This window comes from Halichoerus grypus, chromosome 4 (genome assembly GCF_964656455.1).
Source record: "Halichoerus grypus chromosome 4, mHalGry1.hap1.1, whole genome shotgun sequence".
NCBI classification, from domain to species: Eukaryota; Metazoa; Chordata; class Mammalia; order Carnivora; family Phocidae; genus Halichoerus; species Halichoerus grypus.
This window is the reverse complement of record NC_135715.1, coordinates 160,302,978-160,330,586: the sequence shown is the minus strand read 5'-3', so window position 1 is coordinate 160,330,586 and position 27,609 is coordinate 160,302,978. Positions and strand designations below refer to the sequence as shown.

The window sequence follows — 27,609 nt, the reverse complement described above, 5'->3', positions numbered from 1 at the left end:
AGTCAGTGTTATTAGCTATAGTCAGTAGATGAGGAAATCAAAGTTCGCGGATGCCAAGTATCTTGCCATTATCCCAAAGCTAGGAAGAGATGGGGATTCTAGGTCTCTCTGATTCCAGATCCCATGCTCTCGATCCCAAGGCCACGGCCGCCTGTACCTCCAAGTGCCATGGTACCTGTAACCACCGGGCAGGGCGTGGCGATTCCGCAGTGAGGCTTCGCCTAAGTGCCCAGGAACAAGGGAGGAATCCTGATGAAGATGCCTTGGAGGAGGAGGAGGTATCTGAGCTAAGCATGGAAAGTAGAAGTAGAATAGAGATACATGCAGTAAAACTTCACCTTTTATCCCAGTACTCAGTGGAAACACTCGAACCAAGTTACGGAGGTGAGATGGTGCTCCATTTTATTTGTATTCAGTATTTCATACTTCTTCCAATTTAGAGCACAGTCACTGAGGACATGCTGATGGCAAGTTGAGAGTGGTGGAAAGAATAAACATTTCTTACAGCATCTTTCCTGATTGGTTGCCGTCAACTGGGTCTACATGAAGAACCAGTCAAAACCTATATAGCCTTTTACAGTGGTGAGAGTCTGCCGCTGCCCTGGTGACAAAAGGGAAACACTGGATTGTTTCTCTTTAGTTCCGCCTTCAGAGTGGCTGGTGGTGGTAGTAGTAGGCTTTCCTTTACATCCAGGCTTTGGTCCAAGTTCTCCACCCTCAAAGTTTATGAAGGGGAACTTTATAAGTGTATACTTGTGAATTTAAAAAAATGGACACGAGTGATGGGGAAGATGGGTATGCCAGCTAGAGAAGAGCTCTGTGCCTTGAAATTTTCAGTCCCACCCCTGGTCCTGAGGTAGCAGGTCCTCCCCACTCCCTCACTCCACACCTTATCCACACACTCCAGACCTTGCCAGAACCAGTTTTATTCTCAGTATATGGGAGCATGGTGAAGCCAAGAACTGAAGGGGAAGACTCTCTCGGGTAAGGATCCCAGCAGAGATGTCCAAATAGTGAACTGGCAAGAGATTGTAACTAGACAAGTAAAGTGTGACCCATTTTGGATTCGCTATACTACAAAGTGATCTGTTTTAGCATGTCTCTTTTCTTATTAAAAAATTCATAATAAAAAAAAGAGGGGGTGGACTTCCAATATTTAATATAGAAAAGCTGAAAGATGGAGAAACACACAGTCACTTGTAGTCTATAACTACCTTATAATTTTAGTATATAGGGGCACCTGGGTGGCAGAGTCAGTTAAGGGTCTGACTCTTGGTTTCAGCTCAGGTAGTGATCTCAGGGTGGTGAGATCGAGCCCTTCGTCAGGCCCCACACCTCAAATCGGGCTCCACTCTAAGTGTGGAATCTGCCTAAGACTCTCTCTCCTTCTCCCCCTACCCCTTCCCCCCAACACACTCTCTCTCTAAAATAAATAAATAAATATTTAAAAAAATAAAATTTTAGGGACGCCTGGGTGGCTCAGTCGGTTAAGCATCTGCCTTCGGCTCAGGTCATGATCCTGGGGTCCTGGAATCAAGTCCCACATTGGACTCCTTACTCAGCGGGGAGCCTGTTTCTCCCTCTGCCTGCCGCTTCCCCTGCTTGTGCTCTCTCTCTCTCTCTTTCTCTCTGACAAATAAATAAATAAAATCTTTTTAAAAAAAAAAGAAAGAAAAGAAAAGAAAGGGGCGCCTGGGTGGCTCAGTCAGTTAAGTGTCTGCCTTCGGCTCAGGTCATGATCCCAGGGTCCTGGAATGGAGCCCCGCATCAGGCTCCCTGCTCAGCAGGAAGCCTGCTTCTCCCTCTCCCACTCCCCCTGCTTGTGTTCCCTCTCTCACTGTGTCTCTCTGTCAAATAAATAAATCTTTAAAACAAAAAAAAAAAAGGAAGAAAGAAAATTTTAGGGACACCTGGGTGGCTCAGTCAGTAAGCTTCTGACTCTTGATTTTACTCAGGTCTCAGAGTCATGAGACAGAGCCACGCGTGGAGCTCTGCGCTCAGTGGGGAGCTTGCTTGAGATTCTCTTTCTCCCTCTCCCTCTGCCCCTCCCCCCACTCAATGCTCTCTCTCTCTCTCTCTCTCTCTCTAAGTAAATAAAATCTTTAAAAAAAAAAAGAAAAAGAAAATTTTAGTATATATCCTTTCACTTTTTTTTTTTTTTTAGATTTTATTTATTTATTTGAGAGAGAGAACGAGATAGAGAGAGCATGACGGGGGCAGGGTCAGAGGGAGAAGCAGACTCCCTGCTGAGCAGGGAGCCCGATGTGGGACTCGATCCCGGGACTCCAGAATCATGACCTGAGCCAAAGGCAGTCACTTAACCAACTGAGCCACCCAGGCGCCCTCCTTTCACTTATCTATGTGCATATTATTTGCCAAAAATTGAATTGTGCTGTACAATTTTCTTTTTTCACTTAATGACACACACATATTTTTCTCCATATCATTAAATGGTCTTTGAAAACATGATGTATGGGGTGCCTGGGTGGCTCAGTCATTAAGGGTCTGCCTTCCGGCTCATGGTCCTGGGATGGAGCCCCGCATTGGGCTCCCTGCTCAGTGGGAAGCCTGCTTCTGCCTCTCCCACTCCCCCTGCTTGTGTTCCCTTTCTCGCTGTGTCTCTCTCTGTCAAATAAATAAATAAAATCTTAAAAAAAAAAAAAAAACATGATGTATAGTGGCTACATGATATTCCCTTCCATGGATGTACCATATTTTTTTAATCGATTTCTAATTATCAGTCATTTAATATGTTTCCAATCTTTTGCTATTGTGAACAATGCTGCATAGAAGATAGTTATAGATAAATCTTGGCACATATTTTAATTATTTTCATTGGATGAACACAAATGTAGAATTAGTAAGCTGATCTTTAAATCCACCCTTCCACAGTATGTGAACACTGAAGGTCTTCCATCTTACTTTCTTATTTAGGTGAGTTTGGGACAAGAAGCTAGGTAAATCTGAAGTAACAAAACCTCAAAATTCCATGATGATATTTCCTAAAAGAGTTTATTTAATAAACTAACATTAGATTGTCTAGGAAACTAGGTGGATGTGGTTAAAAGAGTAAAATATATTTTTTAAGGTTTTATTTATTTATTTGACAGAGAGAGAGAGCACAGCAGGGGGAGCAGCAGGGAGAGGGAGGGGGAGAAGCAGGCTCCCCACTGAGCAGCGACCCCAATGTGTGGGAGGGAGCTTGATGTGGGGCTCAATCCTGGGACCCTGGGATCATGACCTGAGCCGAAGGCAGACGCTTAATGACTGAGCCACCCAGGCACCCCAAGAGTAAAGTATTTTTAATGCTGTGGTTTTTTTTTTTTTTAAGATTTTATTTATTTGAGAGAGAGAGAGAGTGAGAAACAGCAGGAGAGGAGAGAGGGTCAGAGGGAGAAGCAGGCCTCCCGCTGAACTGGGAGCCCAATGTGGGACTCGATCCCAGGACTCCAGGATCATGACCTGAGCCGAAGGCAGTCGCTTAACCAACTGAGCCACCCAGGCGCCCATATATTTTTAATGCTGTTTAAAGAAAATCAAAAAATAATTCAAAATGTGACAGAGACCTAAATGTAAGAGCTTAAATCATAAAACTCTTACAAGAAAATATGTGTAACTCTTCATGACCTTGCAGTAGGCAATAGTATCTTACATATGATGCCAAAATTTTTAAGCAACAAAAGAAAAACGGGTCAATTTTGGACATCATCAAAATATACACATTTTGTGCTAGAAATATACCCTATCCAGAAAGTGAAAAGAAAACACCTAGAATGGAAGAAACTATTTGCAAATCTTATATCTGATAAGAGACTAGTACCCAGAATATATAAAGAATAATTACGGAGCACCTGGGTAGTTCAGTCCGTTGAGCTGAGCGTCTGCCTTCAACTCAGGTCATGATCCCAGGGGTCCTGGGATTAAGCCCCGCATCAAGCTCCCCCACACACATGGGGCTCCCTGCACAGCAGGGAGCCTGCCCCGCCGGCCCCCCCCCCCCGCCTGCCGCTCCCCTTGCTTGTGCTCTCTCTCTCTGTCAAATGAATAAATAAAAAATCTTTAAAAAAAAAGAATAATCACACCAGAATAATAGAAAGACAATCAGTTAAAATGGGAAAGGATTTGAATAGATGTTTCCACAGCGAAGATATACAAATGGCCACTATGCATATGAAAAGATGTTCAACAACATTAGTAGTCATTAAGGCAATGCAATCAAAACCACAATGAGATACCACTTCATACCCAGGAGGGTGGTTATAATAGTTTAAAAAAAGAAGACAAAAACAGGTATGTGAAGAAATTGGAACCCTTATACGCTACTGATGGGAATGTAAAGTGCTATAGCCACTTTGAAAAACAGTTTAGCAGTCCTCAAAAAGTTGAACAGAGTTACTATATGATCCAGTAAGTCCACTGGACTTATATATACCCAAGAGAACTGAAAACATGTATCCACACAAAAACTTACATGAATACTCTGAGCAGCATAATTCATAAAGGCCAAAAAAGTGGGAACGATCCAAATTTCCATCAGTTGATGAACACATAAACAAAATGTGCTATATCCTATACAATGGAATATTATTCAGCAATAAAATAAAATGAAGTACTTATGTATTCTTCAACGTGGATGAACCTTGAAAACATTATGCTAAGTGGAAGAAGTCAGATACAAAAGGATACGTACTGTATGATATGAAATATCCAGAATAGACGAATGTGTAGAGATAGAAAATAGATGAGTGTTTGTTCAGGCGTTGGGGAGAAGGGGAGAATAGGGAATGATGGCTAACAGGTATGGAGGTTCTTTTTAGGTAGATGAAAATGTTCTGAAATTAGATTGTGGTGATGTGCACAACTGTGAATATATATTCAGTGAGTTGTACACTTTCAAAGGATCAATTTTATAAAAGGTGAATTATATCTCAATGAAAAAATATGTCACTATCAGATGTCACAAACAACCTTGTGATTGTTAACTGTGTGTCAACCTGACGGCTAAGGGATACCCAGAGAGCCAGTAAACATTAATTCTGGGTATGTCTGTAAGGATGTTTCTGGAAGGGATTAGCATTTAAATCAGTAGACTGAGTAAAGAAAATCTGCCCTCACCAATGTGGGTGGGCAATATCTAACCCATTAATGGTCTAATAAACGGGAGGAAGGGCAAATTCTCTCTTTGAACTGGGTTGGTTATCTTCTTCTACCTTAGGACATTAAAGCTTTGGACTCTAGGACTTACACCAGCAGCTCCTACTCCCCACTTCATCCCTCGCCCCACCCCCCACCACACTCTTATTTTGTATGCACTGGAGAACCTGGAAGGTTTCAAAGGAGGGAGGTGACAAAGCTGTTAGGGAGATTCTTCAGGTTGCCATGTATGAAGTAATCATAGAATTAAGAGGCTAGAGGCAAGATCAGTGAGAAAGCTATTATCATAGTTCAATGGAGAGATAATGAAAGCAGGGCAAATTGTAATGATGGAGATAGATGGAAAAGACATTACAGGTACAGAACCAACCAATTTGGAAACTAGCTGGATGAAGAAACATAGAAAACGGTGGATCAGAGCGAAAATGATATTCTGGAGGTGCTGTTAAGTGAAAGTGGAGACACAGGGAGGAAAGCAGATTTGAAATGGAGGTTTTGCTTGTATTTGGAGTATACTGAGTTTGAGGTCCCAAAGAGGATATGAAGTGGAATGGAAATATTTTCCAGGAAATTGCAGGGTGAGATTTGAATTTGAAGAGTCTGGACTAGAAATATCCAACGAGTTAGCAGCATAGGAGTAGTAGCTGAAGCAACAAGGCTGTTAAAAGAGAACATATAAAGAGAGAAAGGAGTGATCCTTGTGCATATCCATATCTACAGATCTGGAGGAGAAAGATACTAAGAAGACTTGGCCTTGATAGAACTCTAGGGTGGGATACCCTGGAGAAGTAGGAAGGGGACAGTGACCCCATAGAATCTAGGAACTACTAGTTTGGTAACTATGGTGCAAGTCACCCTTGGATCTTGTAGATTTGGCAGAATGATTAAGGTGAGATCCAGATAGCAAGGAAGTATGGCATAAATGGGTGAAAGAAGAGAGAGTATAGAGTAGTCTAAAACATGCATAAGACAGTGGTTTGAAAGAGAGGGACTTTATTTGATGGGGAGTCAGAGCTTGTTTTTGGACTGAAGGATCAAAAACAGAGAGAGAGAGAGATTAAAGATGCAAGACAGTTGAAATAATGAGACTGAGCTCCGCCAGAAGAGACGCTAAGGATGGGATGGGAATCCTAGGTTTGGGGCAAGAAGTCCTTACCAAATAAGGAAGAAAAGATGTTACTCGCATCATCATTTAAACAGTGAAAAGTTGTGAATAACTTAAATATGATACAAAGCATAGATACAGACATGACTACTTGAATGAAAAGAAAGAACAGTGTTAATATTACGCCATTTATGTTTAAAATAAATACATTAAGTGTGTTTATATATTAAACAAACTGGACCCTTTTACAATATGTAATTTTTATTTTATTTTTTTAAGTCACAATATGTGTTGTGTATACAAAGAAACAAATAATACAATTGCATTATTTAAAATTCCCAACATGCTACCTATATGGGGTATATTGGTATACTCAGTATTAAGCTCTAAACATAAAGATCAAAACAAAAGAATGAATACAGACATAGACCTTAACACCTTTCACAAAAAGTTAACTCAAAATGATGATAGGGGCGCCTGGGTGGCTCAGATGGTTAAGCGTCTGCCTTCGGCTCGGGTCATGATCCCGGGGTCCTGGGATGGAGCACCGCATCGGGCTCCCTGCTCAAGTGGGGAGCCTGCTTCTCCCTCTCCCTCTGCCATTCTCTCCACTTGTGCTCTCTGGCTCTATCTCTCTGTCAAATAAATAAATAAAATCTTTAAAAAAAAAAAAAGTCCATCTCTTTAAAAAAAAAAAAAATGATGATAGACTTAAAGCAAAATGCAAAACTCTGGTTAATAATATATGAAAGGCGTGCCTGGGTGGTTCAGTGGTTAGGCGTCTGACTTTAGCTCAGGTCATGACCTCAGGGTCCTGGGATCTGGCCCCGCCTTAGGCTTCGCACTCAGCAAGGCGTCTGCTTGTTCCTCTGCCCCTACCACCCCCCCCCCGCCCCCCGCCGATTGTGTGCGAGTGCACGTGCAATCTCTCTCTCTCAAAAAAATAAATAAAATCTTAAAAACAATAACATAGGGGAAAGTTTAGGTGACCTTGGGTTTGCTGATGATTTCTGAGATACACACTAAAAGCACAATCCAGGAAAAAAAATAATAATAACTGTAAGTTGAGTATCATTAAAATTACAAACTTCTACCATAGACTGGGAGAAATAATTTGTAAAACATATCTGAAAAAGGGCTTATATCCAAAATATACAAAGAATTCTTTAAAAAAAAAAAGGTTTTATTCATTTATTTGACAGAGAGAGAGAGAGCGCACAGCAGTACAGCAGAGGGAGAGGGAGAAGCAGACTCCCGGCTTAACAGGGAGCCTGATGTGGGGCTAGATCCCTGGGGTCAGGATCGGAGCCAAAGGCAGACGCTTGACCAACTGAGCCACCCAAGTGCCCTATATAAAGAACACTTAAGGGGCACCTGGGTGGCTCAGTTGGTCAAGCGGCTGCCTTCGGCTCAGGTCATGATCCCGGGGTCCTGGGATTAAGCCCCGCGCAGGGTCCCTGCTCGGCGGGAAGCCTGCTTCTCCCTCTCTGCCTCTGTCAGCCGCTCTGCCTATCTGTGCTCTCTCTGTGTCTCTGTCAAATAAATAAATAAAATCTTGAAAAAAAAAAAGAACACTTAAAACTCACCAATAAGATGGGCACCTGGGTGGCTCAGTTGGTTAAGCATCCGACTCTTGGTTTCCATTCAGGTCATGATCTCAGGGTCTTTTTTTTTTTTTTAAGATTTTATTTATTTATTTGAAAGAGAGAGAGAATGAGAGAGAGCACATGAGAAGGGGGAGGGTCAGAGGGAAAAGCAGACTCCCTGCCGAGCAGGGAGCCCGATATGGGACTCGATCCAGGGACTCCAGGATCATGACCTGAGCCCAAGGCAGTCGCTCAACCAACAGAGCCACCCAGGCACCCATGATCTCAGGGTCTTGAGATCAAGCCCGGAGTTGGTCTCTGCACTCAGCAGGGAGTCCGCTTAAAAATCTTCTCCCTCTCCCTCAGCCCCTACCCCCTGCTCTCTCTCTCTGCCTCTCTCAAATAAACAAGTCTTAAAAAAAAAAAGTCACCAGTAAGAAAACAAATAACCCAGTTTAAAAATGGGCAAAAGATTTGAACAGACATCTCAACAAAGAAGATATATAGATTTCAAATAAGGATATAAAGAGATGCTCACTATCATGCCATTAGGTAATCACAAATTAAAACGTGTTATCACTATACATCTATTAAAATGGCTAACATCCAAAACACTAACATCATCAAATACTGGCAAGGATGTGAAGCAACAGGAACTCTGCAAAATGCTATAGCCACTTGGGAATACAGTCTTGTGTTCCTTCCAGAGTTAAACATAAGCCTGCCATACAATCCAACAATTGTTCTCCTAAGTATTCACCCAAATGAGCCAAACACTTATATCCACACAAAAATCAACATACAAATGTTTATCACACCCTTTTTCACAATGCCAAAACTTGGAAGAAACCAAGATGCTCAGATTTTAAGTGGGCATACATTTTTAAACAATAATCAGAAAATTAAAATCATCTAGACAAATTTTTCTTTTAAGCTTATAACATGCATAAACATTCTAAACATTTTAATCAGATAATAATGCATCAGTTGGACTGTGTTAGGAAAGAAGTATAAATCCTACATTTTTTCTCTCACATAAAAATCCAGACTCTGTCCTCATCCAAGAAGGCTCCTTCCTGCTCACCACTTAGCTATCCCTACAGTGTAGCCCTTATCCTCACAGATGGCTCCAGCCAACTACATTCTAGTCAGCAAGATAGAGGAAGGGACGAAAAGGTGAAGGGCAATAAACAACTGCCTTTTTAAAATTTCAATTCTAATATAGTTAACATACAGTGTTCTATTAGTTTCAGGTATACAATATAGTGATTCAACATTCTATATATTACTCAGTGCTCATCATGGTAAGTGTACTCTTAATTCCCTTCACCTATTTCACCCATCCCCCCCACCTCCCCTCTAGTAGCCATCAGTTTGTTTCCTGTATTTAAGAGTCTGTTTGCCTCTTTTTTTCTTTGTTCTTTTGTTTTGCTTCTCAAATTCCACATGAGTGAAATCATACGGTATTTGTCTTTCTCTGACTGACTTATTTCACTTAGCATTACACTCTCTAGATCAATCCATGTTGTTGCAAATGGCAAGATTTCATTCTTTTTTATGAATGAGTAATATTCCACTGTGTATATGTATATACCACATCTTCTTTATCCATTCATCTATGGATGGACACTTGGGTTGCTTCCATATCTTGGCTATTGTAAATAAAATGCTGCAATAAACATAAGGGTGCATATATCCTTTTGAATTAGTGTTCTTGTATTCTTTAGGTAAATAGTAGAATTACTGGATCATATGATAATTCTGTTTTTAATTTTTTGAGGAACTTCCATACCATTCCCCACGGCAGCTGCACCAGTTTGCATTCCCACCAACAGTGCACGAGGTTCCTTTTTCTCCACATCCTTGCCAACACCTGCTATTTCTTCTTTTTTTTTTTACTTAAATTCAATTTAATTAACATACAGTGCATTATTAGTTTCAGAGGTAGACTTTAGTGATTCATCGGTTGCATGTAACACCCAGTGTTCATTACATCAAGCGCCCTCCTTAATGCCCATCACCCAGTTACCCCATCCCCCCACTTTCCTCCCCTCCAGCAACCCTCAGTTTGTTTCCTAGAGTTCAGCGTCTCTTATGGTTTGTCTCCCTCTCTGTTTTCGTCTTATTTTTCCTTCCCTTCCCCTATGTTCATCTGTTTTGTTTCTTAAATTCCACATGAGTGAAATCATATATTTGTCTTTCTCTGACTGATTTATTTCACTTAGCACAAAACCCTCTAGTTCCATCCACGTGGTTGCAAATGGCAAGATTTCATTGTTTTTGATGGCTGAGTAATATTCCATTCTTTTCATGTATCTGTTGGCCATCTGTACGTCTTCTTTGGAGAAATGTCTCTTCATGAATTCTGCCCATTTTTAATCAGATTGTTTTTTGGCTGTTGAGCTAAGTTCTTTATATATTTTGGATATTAACCCTTAATCAGAAATGTCATTTGCAAATACCTTCTCCCATTCAGCAGGTTGCCTTTTAGTTTTCATGATTGTTTCCTTTGCTGTGCAGGAGCTTTTTAGTTTGATGTAGTCCCAATAGTTTATATTTGCTTTTGTTTCCCTTGTCTCAGGAGACACATCTAGAAAAATTTTGCTACAGCCAATGTCAGAGAAATTACGCCTGTGCTTTCTTCTAGGATTTCTATGGTTTCTGGTCTCACACTTAGGTCCTTAATCCATTCTGAGTTTGTGTTTGTGTACAGTTAAGAAAGTGGTCCAGTTTCACTCTTGCATGTAGCTATCTCATTTTCCCAACACCATTCGTTGAAGAAACCGTCTTTTCCCCATTGCATATCCTTGCCACCTTTGTCATAGATTAATTGACCATATAATCATTTATATGGTTTATTTCTGGCCCTTTATTCTGTTCTGTTGATCTATGCGTCTATTTTTGTGCCAGTACCATGTTGAAAAAAACAACTGCCTTTGGAGGAAAGTTCTCAGCAGCTGCCAAATGATATTGTTGCCGACATGTTATTGGCCAGGACCTCGACACATGACCACATCTAGCTACAAGCTGGAGCTTGGCCAAGTAGACTATATTCTGTGAAGCTTTGTGCCCCGTTACAAATCAAGTTTTCTATTACTAAGGAAAAAGAAAATGAGTCAGTGGGGACAGCAAGTGGAGTCTGAACACAGACAAATTGACACAGTTGACCTCAAACTCTGACCTCTTGGCAGCATAAATAACACCTCAATCCTGAACACTTGCTCCTAAAATCTCAGAGGGCAAGAAGAGATTCTCATATCAAACACTGCAGAGGGAAGAAGGTTTCAAGTGACCCCAACGATGACCTATTCAAGGAAGAGAGTTGAAGGAACTGGGGAATGGAACAGAACAGTGGATGGGATAGAACAGGGGTAGGGATGAGGGTCAATGAGGGGTTGACTAATCAGTCATCCTAACCAGTGGCTCAGAAAAGCAGCCCTGAGACTAGGGGTCCTGCCTCTGGAAAAGAGGGGCTAGAGAGAAGTGAGGACAAAGGTAAGAAGAGAGGGGTAGTTTTGTTGGTGATGAAGAACCAACTACTTGAAAGTTGAAAGGAATTACCTAGGCTTTAGGGCAGAAGCCAATATTCTCAAATGTGTAGACAAAAGAGATGAGAATTTGGGAAACAGAAAGAGAAAATATCAGCCAGAGGTCTGTCACCCATATGCCATTTGAACCATTTCTTTCTGGCCTTTTGTTTTCCTATGAGAGGTTTTTTTTCTTTTAAGCATAGTTACAATAAACAGACTATTTTGTACTCTTTCCCAGGTAACATGAATATATGAGCATTTTTCTCATTATGATGTTCTGTCAAGGCCATATTGTGAACTGGTTAAGGATTTGGGCCCCAAAGTGGCTCTCTTTATATGGCTTGAGTTTATATCCTAGTATGGGGTGACCCTGGGTAAGCTACTTAACATCACTGTGCTCATTTTCCTCATCTGTAAAATGGAAGAAAAAATGAGAGCAGTAATACCTACCTCAAAGAGCTGTTTTTGAGGGGGAATTAAATGAGATAATCCATGTAATTTATGGAATGAGCTAATAACAGCTCAATGTAAGCTCTTATTATTTATAAACATAATTTTATTTATTTTTTTTTTTAAAAGATTTTATTTATTTATTTGACAGAGAGAGAGAGACAGCGAGAGAGGAAACACAAGCAGGGGGAGTGGGAGAGGGAGAAGCAGGCTTCCCGCGGAGCAGGGAGCCCGATGCGGGGCTCGATCCCAGGACCCTGGGACCATGACCTGAGCCGAAGGCAGACGCTTAACAACTGAGCCACCCAGGCGCCCCTATAAACATAATTTTAATGGTTACATAAAATACCAGTGAACATAACATCATTACCATACTCTTATTCCTGAACACTGGGCAAATTTTCAGTTTGGGGCTATTATATAAGACTTGAAATATTTTACTGCATTTACACATAGAGATACACACCATTTAACACCAAGTCAAAAAATATAAAAATAAATAATTTTTTTTCAACTTTAAATGATATTTTAAATAATGTCCTGCTTTTAGGTCATCCCATCAAACCTGAGAAAGAAAGGTATACATGATTAGTTGTAAAATACCACTTGAGTCTCAGACAGACAAGCAATCTTGAATTATAAAGGCACGGTTGTGCACTGATCTCACACTTACGTCCTTAATCCATTCTGAGTTTGTGTTTGTGTACAGTTAAGAAAGTGGTCCAGTTTCACTCTTTTGTATGTAGCTATCTCATTTTCTCAACACCATTCGTTGAAGAAACCGTCTTTTCCCCATTGCATATCCTTGCCACCTTTGTCATAATTAATTTTTTGTCATAATTAATTTTCTCACCAAATTCATAGGTTGAAACCCTAACTCTCAGTGTGATGATATTAGGTAACAGAGCATTTTGAGGCAATTAGGTCATGAAGGAGGAACCATCACAAGACAGCTTGCTTCCTCTCTCTGTCCTCTGCCATGTGAGGGCCCAGCAAGAACATGGCCACCAGCAGACCCAGAGGCGGGTCCTCATCAGACACCAGACCTGCCAGCGCCTTGATCTTGGACTTCCCAGTCTCTAAAACCGCGAGAAGTAGGTGTTTCTCTAAGCCCTCCCGTCTCCGGTACTTTGTCATAGGAACCTGAACGGAGGAGGACAGCCACCCAGTCTTCACATTCAGACACTTTTTCTTGGGTACAGAAAAAAAATTGCACGTTAACTGTGGTGGCTGGCGGTACATAAGAGTTTAAGTGTATGTTATGTTTCCTTGTTGTGGTTTTTTGTTGTTTTTTTTTTAACTTTTCTATTGGAGCATGGATACCTACAGGCTAATAGACTGTGTATCTACAACCCTAGCTCCGTGGCTCTGGTTTACTTGATCGCACGAAGGAAGGCAACATAATCCTGAGGCACCCAACTCAACCAGTCCTTTTTCGGGTTTCACAGCCATTTCCTTCCTAACACAGGCTTGACATGCTTTCAGCAACAGAAGCCAAAGCCTTCCATCCAGAGGCTTTGGTTCAAACACACCCTCCTGACCACATTCCTCACAGAGGCTCATTTCGGCACCTATGGGACCTCACCTTCCCCACATGACACATAGACTCGCTTGAAAACTACCTCTGGCTAGTGGTGGAGACGGCAGGGCTACGAAAGGCTTTTGGCTGTTCATTTGCAAGAGAGGATAAGCTTCTTTCTCAGAGTATGCTGCAGCCAGACATAGTACCTCTCCTTAGCAGACACTCTGCTGTTCCAATCATACACACTGCCGTTGAGTTCAATGTGGAGTTCGAGGAGTGGGCGTCTTCTGGAGGGAATGAGAAAGGCAAAAATTAATGCCATGCAAATATCAAAGAGGAGACAGATCGCCGTTAGGGTGAAATGAGCCAACAAATGTGACAGTGCGTTGAAATCATTCCTTTTTAAATGCTCTACAGGCTGCTTAGTGAGTGATCCAAACCCGCTGGCACCACTCTGGCCCAATGACCACAGTCCCCTCACCCAAGGAGCAGCCGAGTCTTACCCTGGAGACACTCCAGGCACTCCCGGATGATAACGCGTCTGGATCATCTATGCAAATGCAGGATGGATGCCAAGAACACTGCTGGCCCATGGAAGGCTGAGTCATTTCTACTCCAGCCCACTCCTTGCTGCTGAGCCACAACTGAAGGGGTTGGGGGTACGGGTGTCACAGGCCATGCGATATATTCCTGGGGTCTCCAGAGCTACAACATGCATTTCACACACGGCTCTGAAACTTCATTCTAAATTGTAATGAGGGGACAACTGAAAAACGACTGCTAATCTTACATGGGAATAATCTTCTTAAATGAAAACCAGATCACCGAGGTTTCCCTTAGAAAAGTATTCTTGCCAATAAGCATCAGAAATGTCTGTATAACAAAGACTTCCAGATGTGGGGAGTCAGGTACCATTTGCCACCTATCAAACTGTCGGGACAGGGAAATAAAACAGCATGCGGTGTCAGGCAGAATTTGGGGACACAGGCACTCTCCTACAGAGCAGGTACAACTGTCCTAGAGAACAATATGATAAGATGCATCCAAGCCTTTAAAAATGCATGTTGTTTAACAAGCAATTCTTCTTCTGAAAATGTTCCTCTAGAAAACAGTATGGATAAGCACGAATACTGAGCTAAAAGATACTGAACGCTTTCCTTTTATGAAAGCAAAACACCTTTCAACAACTGAAAATGGGTCAAGTTAAGTATGCCATAGCCATATTCTAGACTGCTCCACAGACATTAAAATGATGCTGTAGACTACTGACATGTAAAATGTATGTGATAGACCGTCACACCAACTAAAGGCAGATTATAAAGTAATCGTAGATGATGACTCCATTTTGGTTTAAAAAACATTTAGATATGATTGTGCAGGTATCCAAAAAAGATCTGGAAGGCAATACACCAAGACATGGCCAACAGAGATCGATTCTGATAAGTAGGACTATAACTGCTTGGTATATTCGGCTTTCGGCATTTATATTTCATGGTTTTTGTTTTTGTTTTCGATAAGGAGGATGTACTGCTTTTGTAATAAAAAAACAATTAAAAATTTATTTTGAAGAACAAGATCAAACTACAAGCTGACTAGCAAGTGACCTCCTGAAGCACAAAGCATTCCTAAAATGCGCCTCCTCCTAAGGCAACTCCAACACGGAATGAAAAGTCCTTTCTCCCTGAAGAGAAGAGCATCAAAGGTGACACAGTGGCCATCTCCATCTTGGTAGCAAGAAAAGAGACAAGCGGTCCAGGGATGGGCCACAGTCTACCCAGGGGGCTCACCTCTCTTTCCCCAGTTTCTGGGACAGGCACTGCAGGTACAATGACGGAGAGCTGTAGGGCCGTTCCAACAGGGACACGTCCGCCTTGCACAGGCTCCAGAGGAAGTCCGCTTCTCGGTGAATGGTGCCTGGCCCAGGCTGCGGGGCTTTGGATTCCACATTGTTGACGGCTGGTCCGTCCACCTCCAGCAAGCTGCCGTTGTCCAGCGGGTCCTCTGATGCCACATAGTTCTGAATAAAAAAGAGCTTTGGCTTCCCTAAGAGAGAAGGGCATGCGTCTCCCATGAACATCCTCCTGATATGATCCAAAGGGAAACCCGAGTGTGTCTGATCCACGCCAAACACACTGTGGGAGCCACCTCGGCTCACCAGGACACACACAAAGCTGTCGTAGTCTTGGTGTTGGGGCATGCAGGCAACTTGGCGAAGAATCTGGATGATACTGTCCATGCTCAGATACAAGAAATACTGGACTTCATACCCCAGGGAAGTAAAGGTGTCCCGAAGAAACTCTGGATAAAATAAACAAACACACAGAGAAAACAACACTAGGGTGAGAAAAGCTTAAGAGGAACCGGGTAGCAACCCTAAGCACAGTCCGATCTCCACTACTTATCCATTTCGCTTTTGTGCCATACTTTGAGGTTTTGAAGGACCTAAGCATGGGGCAGGAAGAAATCAACCTGAAACACATGACATTCGTGTCCCAGGTTCTCAGTTCCGATCTGTCCCTGCCAGAGGCTACCTCCACATCTGGCCACAGGCACAGACTGAGCCCACTTCTAGTCCAGTGTAACCAAAGGGGGAACAAAACTTTTTCTCTTCAACCAAAACAAAGTTGGGGATTTTTCAAAAGGCTCTTTCTTAAACTAACACACAAGTATGTAGGAAATGGTTGCATCTGCAGAGCATAGATCCAAATCTAGATCCAAATGGCTGCAGAGAGGACGGCCCGGGTCATGCGTTCCCTCAACTCCCCAGGCTGTGGGCTGATACAGAGGCCCCTACGTCTAAGTTGTGACCATTTCCAGACTCCCCAGTTCCTCTCATGACCTGCTTCCCCTGTTACCTCTGAGCAGTGGAATCCAAGATTCCCTGTCGTGCCCCCAAGAATTCCTCTCCTAGTTTCCAGGAATCCTGGATTGACTTTGCCTCCAGAAACAGTGGAAGGCAGTGGAAAAGGCAGACTTTATGCCAGACAAGCCTGCCTTCTAACACTGACCTTACCACACCTGTGGGCTGCATGACCTTAAGGAAGTGGGTCTCCCTAGCTTTAAATGGAAGTGATGATACCCACCCTGTGAGCGTGTTGTGAGGATTAAATGAGATAATACAAATAAAGCTCCTGGGGCTCCATTCCCTTGTTTAAAAAATCTTGTTTCCATCTTTTAGAAATTTCTATAGCCTACCTAGTCCATTTCTTTCCCATCTGCTCAGTTTGCCTCCATCAGAGAGGTAAATACAGTCTCCTGCTTTGTTATAAATCTTTCTAATAGCAGAGACAGATACATCTTTCTCTTCCTCATTAAAAATTCCACATCCCTTTGAGTAACCCATTAAGTTTCTGTTCCTTGTCTGAGGGATGCCTCCATTTCCTAGTTCATTTGCAGAGCAGAAAAACTACTATCCCCTAAGCTAAACAGGCATCTCCAAATTCAGATTGTTACCCAAACCCTTAGCCAACTTCTCTGGATTTCTCTCCATGTCTCATGACTAGGTACCCACCTCTCTTCATCCCCTGGGATATGGTCTTCCAGAAGTCTACCACTGCCTCCACCCCAAATCAAACAACACACTAGTAAGCCGAACAGACAGAACTTCTACCAAGGAACAAAAGGGTCCCATCTCATACGAGCGCAGGCATCATAGAAAGGAGAGAGAAATGACTCCGCTGAAATCACCACGTAACTGTTTGCACAAACTGTCAACTCTCTGCATTAAATGGAAACAAGAGTTTCAGCCTTTCTGCCCTGCAAACGTTACCAACCACTAATAAACTATAAAAGTCAAAGTTAGCTATCACAATTTCTCTTCTGGCTTCTCAACAGGAACTACAAAGGGAAAGACAGAAAAAGAAACACAGCCTTGGGTAAACAAAAAGCTGGAAAAACTGGCCACTGGACAAATAAGAGCTCTCCTCAGTGCTCTGAGTTTAATTCACCCAGCCCATGGGCAGTCCCTGGATATGTTCATATTGGGTCTAGTAGAACTTCCCATTCGGGAGAGCTGGGATTAATCGTGGCCCCACATCTACCAGATCTGGCAGTTTTAAATACGACCGCAAATTCTTTGACACTCCTTCCTTAAAAAGAGTGTAATTCCCTTCCCCTTGAATGTGGACCATGCTTGGTAACTCATTTCTAATGAATAGGGCAAAAGGGATACTATGTGACTTCCAAAGCTAGATCATAAAAAGGATACAGCCTCTACCTGGCTCTTTCTCTCTTTTGAACAGCTCACTCTGCGGGGAGCCAGTCACCATGTCATGAGAACACTCAAGCAGTCTTGTGGAGAAGCTCACATGAAGAAGAACTAAGACCTTGCACCAACTTCACAGCCACATGAGCGAGCCACCTGAGAGGATCCTTCAATCCCAATCAAGCCTTTGGATGACCCTAGCTGAAATCTGACCACAATCTGCCAAGAGACTCTGGGCCAGAACAGCCCAGCTAAGCTACCCCTAAATCCCTGCTCCACAGAAACTGTGAGAGATATAAATAAATTAATATTGTTATTTTAAGCCATTAAATTTTGGAGTGATTTGTACACATTATTAGATAAATAATTCACCAGGTAAATCAGGAAAAGGGAATGATAATGACCATTACTTAAGGATGTAGTTGGGCTACGTCCTTTTCGTCTGGCCCACAGGTAAGGGTGAAAAAAAAAGAATTATATATCACATAATAATGGAGAGATATAAAGAAGGTGCTAATCTCCTGAAAACCCTATGATAAATAAATATTATGAGGGAAATGAAGGACATGATACACAGGTTGCTGGAGAAGCTAATAATAGCTCACTCATCCCCACAGGATCTCAGTGTGGTAGAAAAAGCCCACCAGCACTGCCCCCTGGCCTTCACCTCAGCAGGTGTAGGCAAGCCTTCCATACCCAGTACTGCGCCCAGGTTGGAACACAGGACTGGACAAAGAGCATCCAGACAAGGACCCCAGTTCCATCACTACTGTTTGATTCCCAAGTCTTCGAGGACTCTCATGTCATGGCGTATTCTTTCCTCCAGGGGGCAGAAGCAAACAGGGAAACACCAGACTCAAAGCTATTGTTTACTTCCCTCAGACTGACTCACTTCCCTCAAAACCCTCTCTCCTCACTGATAAGATTTCCTCCCTTATCAAAGTCCTCGAAGCAAAGCCATAGTCTGTCTTTCCGAGATGGTATGCCGGGGTCAGGGACAGAACAAGGGCTGTCCCGTGCCTTCCATCTCTTTCCTTGTTCTGGGTTCCCTGTGGGTTCCGGCCAGAGTGGGGCATGTCACACAACAGTGAGCAGGCAGCTGCATGGCACCAGCCAAAGAGGAACCCGTCTTGGAATCACGAGATCCGAGTTTCAATCCTGGCTCCTCTACCTATCTGCTGGGTCGGAGCCTTGCCTGGTCCTGGAAAAACTAACTTACGCCAACAGAGGGGCTAGGAAGGGGATGGGAATCTGATGTCTGGGGCAGGAAGTGCTTCCCTAATAGGACAGGAGAAAGAAGAATAAAGGGGAGGTGAAGCCAAAAACGTGACATGTCCCCCAAAGCCAGTAAGAACAGCAAATCTGGACGGACCTCAGACCAAGATGGAGCCTCTGGCCGCCCAGTCACCTCAGGAGACACAGCCGGAAGTCATCATAGTCGAGATTTCCCATAATGTCACCTCTTTCTTCTATCAGATAGGGAGGGCTGATGCTAGCTGGCATTTGCAACTTTCTTTCTTGGGCCAGCAAGAACATGGGTATAGCCCGGTCTGATTTATAAGATCCAGGGAGTAATGACGGTGTGAGTTTGAACAAATTAACTGTCTTAGCTTATTCATCTGTAATTAATGTGATTAATACTAATGCCTATACCATGTTCTTCAAAAGGTGCCTGTGAGGATCAGGGGAGATGTCTGTAAAGACACTTTGCAACTATGAGTGCTTACTCAAATGTCAGATATTAGTTTTAAAGAAAATAAAGGCAGGGACGCCTGGGTGGCTCAGTCGGTTAAGCGTCTGCCTTCAGCTCAGGTTGTGATCTCGGGGTCCTGGGATCGAGCCCCGCAGCATCGGGCCCCCTGCTCTGTGGGGGAGTCTGCTTCTCCTTCTGCCCCTCCCCCTGCTTGTGTTCCCTCTCTCGCTGTGTCTCTCTCTGTCAAATAAATAAATAAAATCTTAAAAAGAAAGAAAGGAAAAGAAAGGCAGCCATTTCACCACAGATCACGGAGCCTGCAGCGCATCTCTCTCATGGAAGTTTCTCCTTAGAAGGGACCTCCACAGGGAAGTCTCTCTAGCCTACATTAAGATGCGCTGGGAGCAGTCAGATTCTGTGTCCCATTTATCACAGGAGCTGCCTTGTCATTTCCCTCAAATAGGGGAAGAAAAACTTGGATGCTGAGTTTGGAAAATAAAACTTCAACGACTGCAGAAGTCACACTTCTCCTTCCACCCGCCCTGGAAACCCCACTCCTGACCCAGCGCTATCTCTGTAAACCCCAACTTCCCAAAATGATGAGTTTTCATGTGGCCTTGCAGTTAGGACAAGGGCTAGGGTCAGCACCACCCACAGGTTTGGGGGTAATTGAGATGAAATCCAAAAAAAACTATACACAGTAAAAAGTCATGAAGCCATTCATTTAGAATTTGTTTTCATCTAAAATGAGCTCACGTTGGGGTGCCTGGTTGGCTCAGTCAGTAGAGCATGTGATCATGAGGTCAAGGCCCACCTGGGGTGTAGAGTTTACTTAAAAATAAAATCTTAAAATAAAACGAGTTTGCATTAATCTTGCCACAATCTATAAAAAGAAGTCCATTAAATCAATGTATAGAATAAGAAAGAGGGAGTGTTTCATCAGTCTATTTACCACTACTTAATGAGCACCTTGTATGAGCCCAGTTCTAATTATAATAAAGCATACAAACGGGGGCACCTGTGTGGCTCAGTTGGTTAGGTCATGATCCCGGGGTCCTGGGCCCTGAGTCGGGCTCCCTGCTTAGCAGGAAACCTGCTTCTCCCTCTCCCTCTACTGCTTCCCCCTGCTTGTGTGCTCTCTCTCTCTCTCTCTGACAAATAAAAAAATAAAATATTAAAAAAAAAAAGATATACAAATGGAACACAGTTGGCAGGATATTCTTAATGAGAAGGGGAGTTCTGAAGTCAAACATAAATGGGAAATGTAATGTTAAGACTTAAGCTTCTTTACAGGAGGACTAGTCGCTCAGTCTTTAAGACCAATATGCAAATCTCCAAAGGAGGAACAAACTATTCATCATTTCTCAAATTCGCTTGACTCCAAAACTCATGTTTTAAAAAGTTCCTCTCCCTATGTTGCAGAAACACTGTATTTCATGTTGGGAAATACAGATGAGGTACCTGCCCTTCAAGGAGCCTATCATCTTGTTGGGGAGCTTATAAATATGCACAAAGCAATGACTGACATGTCACACAGTAGAGTGGGATTTTAGGTACAATAAGCGGTGAAAGGAGGGACCGTCAGTGCAGTCTGAGACACCTGGAGATGAGACTGTAGTAAAGGTATAATTCAGGCAGGGGCCTGACAAAACAGAAGAAAGGGGAGGCACCCCCAAGTAGGGGGATGATCATAAACAAGGACAGAAGAACGAGTGAGTTAGGAAGCGGGTGGTAGAGTCAGCTTCGTATAAGTCTGACTCTTCATTTGTTTCCATAGACCAACCAAGGGGGTTTAATGGACAACCTACATTCACTCAAACTTATAAACTACTTTTTAGATACCTTCTTTTTATATTTTTTTAAAGATTTTATTTATTTATTTGACAGAGAGAGACACAGCCAGAGAGGGAACACAAGCAGGGGGAGTGGGAGAGGGAGAAACAGGCTTCCCACTGAGCAGGGAGCCCGATGCGGGACTTGATCTCAGGACCCCGGGATCATGACCTGAGCCGAAGGCAGACGCTTAACGATTGAGCCACCCAGGCGCCCCTAGATATCTTCTTTTTAAATACAAGTGGTTACTAGTAATTCCTTCTGGACTAGCTTTTCTTAAAAGAAAACAATATCAATAATAAACCTGTCTATTGCACGTCAAAGATGCTTGTAGGGTCCCTCAGGCAGCCTCAAAATACTCTTCCACGTATCCGCAACTCCTTATCCACAATTCAGAAACCCCAAAAGCTCTGAAAACCTTAAGTTCTTTTCCCTGATTCATTTTGTGGCAAAACCTTTCCTAAACCGATGAGAGGCTATTGATAGTCTTTATTCCACTTAGTGTGAATATCCATTCATTTTGCTGTAGAAATAGTAATGTATGGGCTGTAAGCCCTTTACAAGTGTGAATTCATTCACTTCTCCCAGCCTCCCCAAGAGGTAGGTCCTGTTATCTAACCATTTTATAGAAGAGAAATTGAGGGGCGCCTGGGTGGCTCAGTCGTTAAGCGTCTGCCTTCGGCTCAGGTCATGATCCCGGGGTCCTGGGATCGAGCCCCGCATCAGGCTCTCTGCTCGGCGGGAAGCCTGCTTCTCCCTCTCCCACTCCCCCTGCTTGTGTTCCCTCTTTCGCTGTGTTTCTCTCTGTCAAATAAATAAAATCTTTAAAAAAAAAAAAAAAAGAAGAAGAAGAGAAATTGAGGGGGACCTGGGTGGTGCAGTCAGTTAAGTGTCCCGCTCTTGGTTTCCGTTCAAGTCATGATCTCATGTGTCATGATCTCATGGGTCATGGGATCAAGTCCACAGGTCAGCCTCTGCGCTCAGGAGGGAGTCTGCTTGAAGATTTGCTCCCTCTGCCCCTCCTCCAACTTGTGCGCACGCGTGCGCGCGCACTTTTTCTCTCTCTCTCTCTCAAATCTTTAAAAAATAAAAAAAAGAAGAAGAAGAGAAACTGAGGCTTACAGAGGCTAGGAAAATTGTCCAAGGTCACATGCCAGGACATGGCAGAGCCATGATTCAAACCCACACGGTCATATTCCAGGACCCAACTCTGACCATGCTCCTATAATACAGGAAAACACAAATACACATTCAATCCTGGCACACAAGAGGCCCATAACTCAGCAAGGGAAGTAAACATAGACACTGGGTTTTAGTCACAAATTCACAGCAGGTCATGGCTTTATGATTCTCTTCATACAACAGATACACATCCTGCAATTGGGAACTGCACAAATGAAACAAAACTGATTATAATAGAAAGTGGAAGACAAATACTCTCTTTTAAAGCAGGAAGTTACTCATTGAGGAAATATTTTCTCATTCTTATATCGGTACTAATGGCTAAGAGAGAAAAGACACTTAACTATAGCTGAGGAGACAGCATGTCTCACATCTAACCAAAAATAGGACATGAGAAAAATGAGATCATAACTGAAGTCCTGGGAAATTCAACCTAATATTTGCTAATTTGACCTTCTCTTAGATTCTCGTCCCATACAACTCACCATGGTAACATTTTAAGTGAGCCTAAAAGACAGATCTGACTCATTCCAAGAATTCTGAAAAGCAAGAAAACTGTGGAAATGTGATGATCAACCCTTCGGAGGAAGAGATAAATAATTAAACATGCTCTTTCACCATGAGATTCTTATTCTCTCTGACGCACCACCAGTGATTGATTCAGTTTGAATAGGACATCCAACAACAACTGAGCAAGAGAATCAGTCCAGATCCAAACAGTAGCACACAACCCAAGGACAGGGTGGCAGAACTAAGTAACACACTGCCTCCAAGTGAACACACATTTACAATATTTTTAATTTTTCCCCAGAAAAGCTTTCAAAGTCTAGCTATATGAAATGATGGGACATCTGAGAACACCGAAGCCAGAAAGCCTTCCATTTTAAACCCCACTCTGGATCCCAGGACCCCTCCCTGCCACAGCATCCAGCATGAAAAAGCAAGACTGAAGCTCCCCAACTTTCGGCCAACCACACCATTGTACCAGAAACAATGCTTTGTACTCCCCAAATCCCCTTCCCTTTCTTCCTGGCATGCAGCCAGGCTGAGTTCCTTGTCTACTGCAGTTAGGTGGGGCCCCAGGAGTGAGTTCGACCAATGGAATGTGGATGGAAATGATGCACCTCACTTTTGGGACTGGTCCCTAAAATTTCTTGTGAGATCCTCCACGCACTTCCTTCATCCACCAGCCAGATACAGAGGATCCTGTGGAAAACCCCAAGGTTTCAGATGATGAAGTCACTGACCGATGACATGGAACGAAGCTCACTCCAGCCCAGTGCACACTAGGCTGTGACATGAGTGAGAAAGCACCCCTCGCTATGTGAAGCCATAGGCTTCCGCAGCGGTTTGTTGTAACAGGTAGTGTTGATCACTGATGGACACAGCTTGTCTGGGCTCACCGTGACCTCACCGTGGGGCATCAGTTAATCCGCAGCATCCATACCTACCTGTGTCATTGCCAATGCAATCGATTATCAGGCAGATTCCTAGGGGCTTGCTCTGCATCCTGTATCTCTCTTCTGGTATGTGCTGGAAAGGAAAGCAGGGATTGTTAAAAACCCTGGACATTGCTCTGTTTCCATAAGGTCCCACACATACACCATCTTTTCTTTTGGATTTCCTCAAACTTCCTGTTGCCAGGTGAGTCATGCAATAGACACAGCCTGAAGTCACCACAGCTGACATTTCCCATTAATTTCACATTTTTTCTCTATTTAGGTAATGTGCTGAAGACAAGCTGTCTCGGTTTTTAATTTTAATGAAAATCACAGTCTCATTACACATGACTTAGCTCTGCAGGATGAAGACAATTTAAAGCCGAGAGAAAGGATGGGTCATATGTTTCTACAGTAACCTGAGGTTATACAAGTGGTATCTTTCCAAACCAGTACAAAAGGAGGCCTTCTGTTGCCTCCTTATGGAGAAGGGGTTTCAGCCTTTAAAAAAGAAGCCAGAGCAAGTCGAGGTTCAGAGTCACTGCTTGCGAATACATTCAGCAATCACTCAGCTGAGAGGAGAACTGCCGCTCTGGAATTTTCCCACATTCCAAAGTTCACAAATGCAATCCACATCAACATTTTTCTCTTGGCTCTATCCAAGTTCCTCGTTAGGAGGGTTCCCAGGAGAATGGCACTCTCAGCATCCTATTCTTGTCCCAGAGAATTATTAACGGACAGATATCTTAAAGCAGCCAGTGTTCTCCACAGATACTGTGCATACAGTACAATACCAAATCAGATCATTTATTCTGTACCCGCGGTAGAAATGCTCCTGATTCCTGGATGGATGCCTTCACTGATTCTCCTGGGGGATGAGAGAGAAATCATTTACAAAGCTGAAGGAGAACTGAGCCCACTCCCATGCTGTCTGGGTTTCTTTATTTCTCAGCTGTTTTCTTCCCTTATTTTCTTCCCCTTACTATCTCTTCTTTGCTCTACTCAGCCCCATGGTTCCAACCACACACTGAAGAACCTAATTGATAAGAAAACACAAGTCCCCATGCTGTGCAGGGGGTAGGTAGAAAAACTGCTTAAAGAGCAAGGGAAAAAGGGCTCTCCCTTGCCCTTCTCCAGGCGAGGACCGGGTGACTTGATGAATTTTTAAACAGATACGGAGAATCCAATAACCTCACCACCCAACAATATCGATAGCTTTCTTCCCTATGCTGAAACTGTGGGCAGCACCTAGAGGGGCAGCCTTAGAGACTGTAGAGAAGGGAAAATTTACTTATAGTTGTCACTGGTGCAACAGATGGCCATGTTTTCTTAGTCCAGTGATATTCAGAGGTCATAAAATAAAATGGCAATGGCAAGATAGAGGACAGTGAGCCTAGCAAATGTAGATGAGCCTAAAGCCAATAACATTAGTTAAAAACGACTTTATTAGCTCAGAGAGGTGGAGAAAGCACCAGCTTTGAAGCCATAAATGGCTGGCTCAAACCCCAGCACCATCACCGAGGAGCTCTGTGATCTTAGGCAAGGTTCCTCCTAAAGTCTCAGGGTGTTTCGTTGTGTTTTGTTTTTAAATCCCAAAGATGAACATACCAACATCTACCTTATAAGATTGTTACAAAAATGAGAATGTCTAAAGACAAGCAAAGACAATGCCAGTATTTGTAAGGTTTGGGGGAAATGAGTACTTTCAAGTGTGTAAGCTGAAATAGTCTTTTTAGGGGCACCTGGCTGGCTCGGTCAGTAGAGCATGTGACTCTTGATCTTGGGGTTGTAAATTCAAGCCCCACATCGGGTGTGGAGATTACTTCAAAAAAATAAAATATTAAAAAAAAAAGAAACAGTCTTTCTAAAGGACAACTGGCAATACCTTCTTTTTTTTTTTTAAGATTTTTATTTATTTATTGAGAGAGAGAGAGAGCATGAGAGAGAGGAGGGTCAGAGGGAGAAGCAGACTCCCCGCCGAGCAAGGAGCCCGATGCGGGACTCGATCCCGGGACTCCAGGATCATGACCTGAGCCGAAGGCAGTCGCTTAACCAACTGAGCCACCCAGGCGCCCCCTGGCAATACTTTCTAAACCAACATTCTGCTTCTAGAAATTTATCCTAAGGAAATAATAGAGCAAGTATGCAAAAATATCTACCGAATAATTGTTTATAATGGCCTCAAACTAGAAAAATACTTAAAAATCCACCAACATGAAACTGGCTAAATAAATCATGGTACACATAATGGATACTATACATGTTAAAAAAGATAAGAAAGATCTTTATGTATTTGACATGAAAAGATATGCAGGGTATATTAAGTGAAAATGGGTTATTGAATAACATGGATAATATTAATCCCACATACTTAAAAATACGTATTTGTGTGCATATGCTTACACATATATATGCTTAAAAATAAGAGTCTAAAGGTATATAAATCAAATGTTAACAGTGGTCATCTGATACTTGGGATTAAAAGGAAATTTCTCTTTTTCATTTTGTATTTAAGCAATCATGGATTAACAGAATAAAAAAACACACAAAATAATCTATGTATTATGCCTATCTCGGGTTAAGGCACTTAGTAAGAGCTTAATAAATTATAGTGATCAACATCATTATCATCCAGTCAAAATCTATTTGGAAGTCCAAATTAATACAAATGCTTTTTTCTTTTTTTTTAAAGATCTTATTTATTTGACAGAGAGAGATATAGCGAGAGAGGGAACACAAGCAGGGGGAGTGGGAGAGGGAGAAGCAGGCTTCCCCGCAGAGCAGGGAGCCCGATGCAGGTCTCGATCCCAGGACCCCGGGATCATGACCTGAGCCAAAGGCAGACACTTAACGACTGAGCCACCCAGGTGCCCCAATGCTTTTTTCTTTACTAGCCAATAAACCAGGTCTAGGCAAAAGCAGGTCCCTAGCTCTCTGAAGGATCACCACCGGTGCTGGGAGCCTTACCCATCTCACCTGTGTCATTACATTTTTTTAAATTTAAATTCAATTAGCCAACAGATAGTATATCATTAGTTTCAGATGTAGAGTTTAGTAATTCATCAGTTGCATATAACACCCAGTATCATTACAATTAAGGAGAAACCTGCCATCGGGGTGCGCTATGGAAAGAACACCAACTGTTTTTCATTCCTATCCAAATCTACCAGGTCTCCTGTTTTCCTTTTAAACAGCTTTCAGAATGCTAATTCTCACCACCTCACCAGTGTTTTGAGAAACATGCTGTCACTTCAGGAATAAATTCACTTCTCGGGAGCTTTTGCTGGAGAGCAGAAGACTAGGTAGGGAATGACAGGCATGAGCAGTACCATCTGGCGAATCTGGGCGAAATGCTTCTCAGTTTCTAGGAGCAGGCAGACAGCATGGAGGCTGACTCAGAAGATTTTGGCAAGGGACCTGCCACACAAAGAAGGCTCCCAATGGGCCACTGCTCTACTGGGAACATTCACAATTGCCACTGCATGCGGGACAAATTGCAAGCCCCTCAGGGAAGACTGAGACCTCCCTCGCTGCCTACCAGTCCCTGCCTCCAGAAGTGCTGAAGCACAATCCGCTACAATACAGTATGAGACCAAGTCTCAGCCTTCACTTAAAGGAGGACGAGAGACAAGCAAAACAAATACACTTTTTGGGGGGCTTGGCTGGCTCAGTCGGCTCAGGTCATGATCCCAGAGTCCTGGGATCCAACCCTGCATCGGGCTCCCTGCTCAGCGGGAAGCCTGCCTCTCCCTCCCCCACTCCCCCTGCTTGTGTTCCCTCTCTCGCTGTGTCTCTCTGTCAAATAAATAAACAAACAAATAAATAAATAAATAAATAAAATCTTTTTAAAAAAAAGAAATACACTTTTTAAAAATGATCTTATGGGATCAAGTGCTGATGTTTTAAGAGAT

The 27,609-nt window shown here is 42.9% G+C and overlaps 2 protein-coding genes across 20 annotated transcripts in view; both read right to left on the bottom strand.

Moving 5' to 3' along the window:
- CASP10 (caspase 10) overlaps positions 1-13,466 on the bottom strand; it is a 49,667-nt gene extending 36,201 nt beyond the window's left edge. Inside the window, exon 1 of the mRNA XM_036098568.2 lies at positions 13,448-13,466. The gene's annotated coding sequence lies outside the window, so the exon portion shown is untranslated. The remainder of the gene's footprint in view (positions 1-13,447) is intronic.
- CFLAR (CASP8 and FADD like apoptosis regulator) overlaps positions 6,503-27,609 on the bottom strand; it is a 48,455-nt gene continuing 27,348 nt past the window's right edge. For 13 of the 19 annotated variants that reach the window (XM_036098582.2, XM_036098571.2, XM_036098583.2 and 10 more), the window contains exons 7-11: positions 24,517-24,566; positions 23,711-23,792; positions 15,135-15,645; positions 13,554-13,634; positions 6,503-6,894 (exon numbers count right to left, since the gene is read on the bottom strand). In XM_036098582.2, the coding sequence (XP_035954475.2) occupies positions 6,825-6,894; positions 13,554-13,634; positions 15,135-15,645; positions 23,711-23,792; positions 24,517-24,566 (794 nt within the window). In that variant the 3' untranslated portion in view covers positions 6,503-6,824. Of the gene's footprint in view, positions 6,895-7,814; positions 13,635-15,134; positions 15,646-23,710; positions 23,793-24,516; positions 24,567-27,609 lie in introns of those variants that run through there. The other 6 variants (XM_078071182.1, XM_078071183.1, XM_078071184.1 and 3 more) reach the window with 6 other exon arrangements.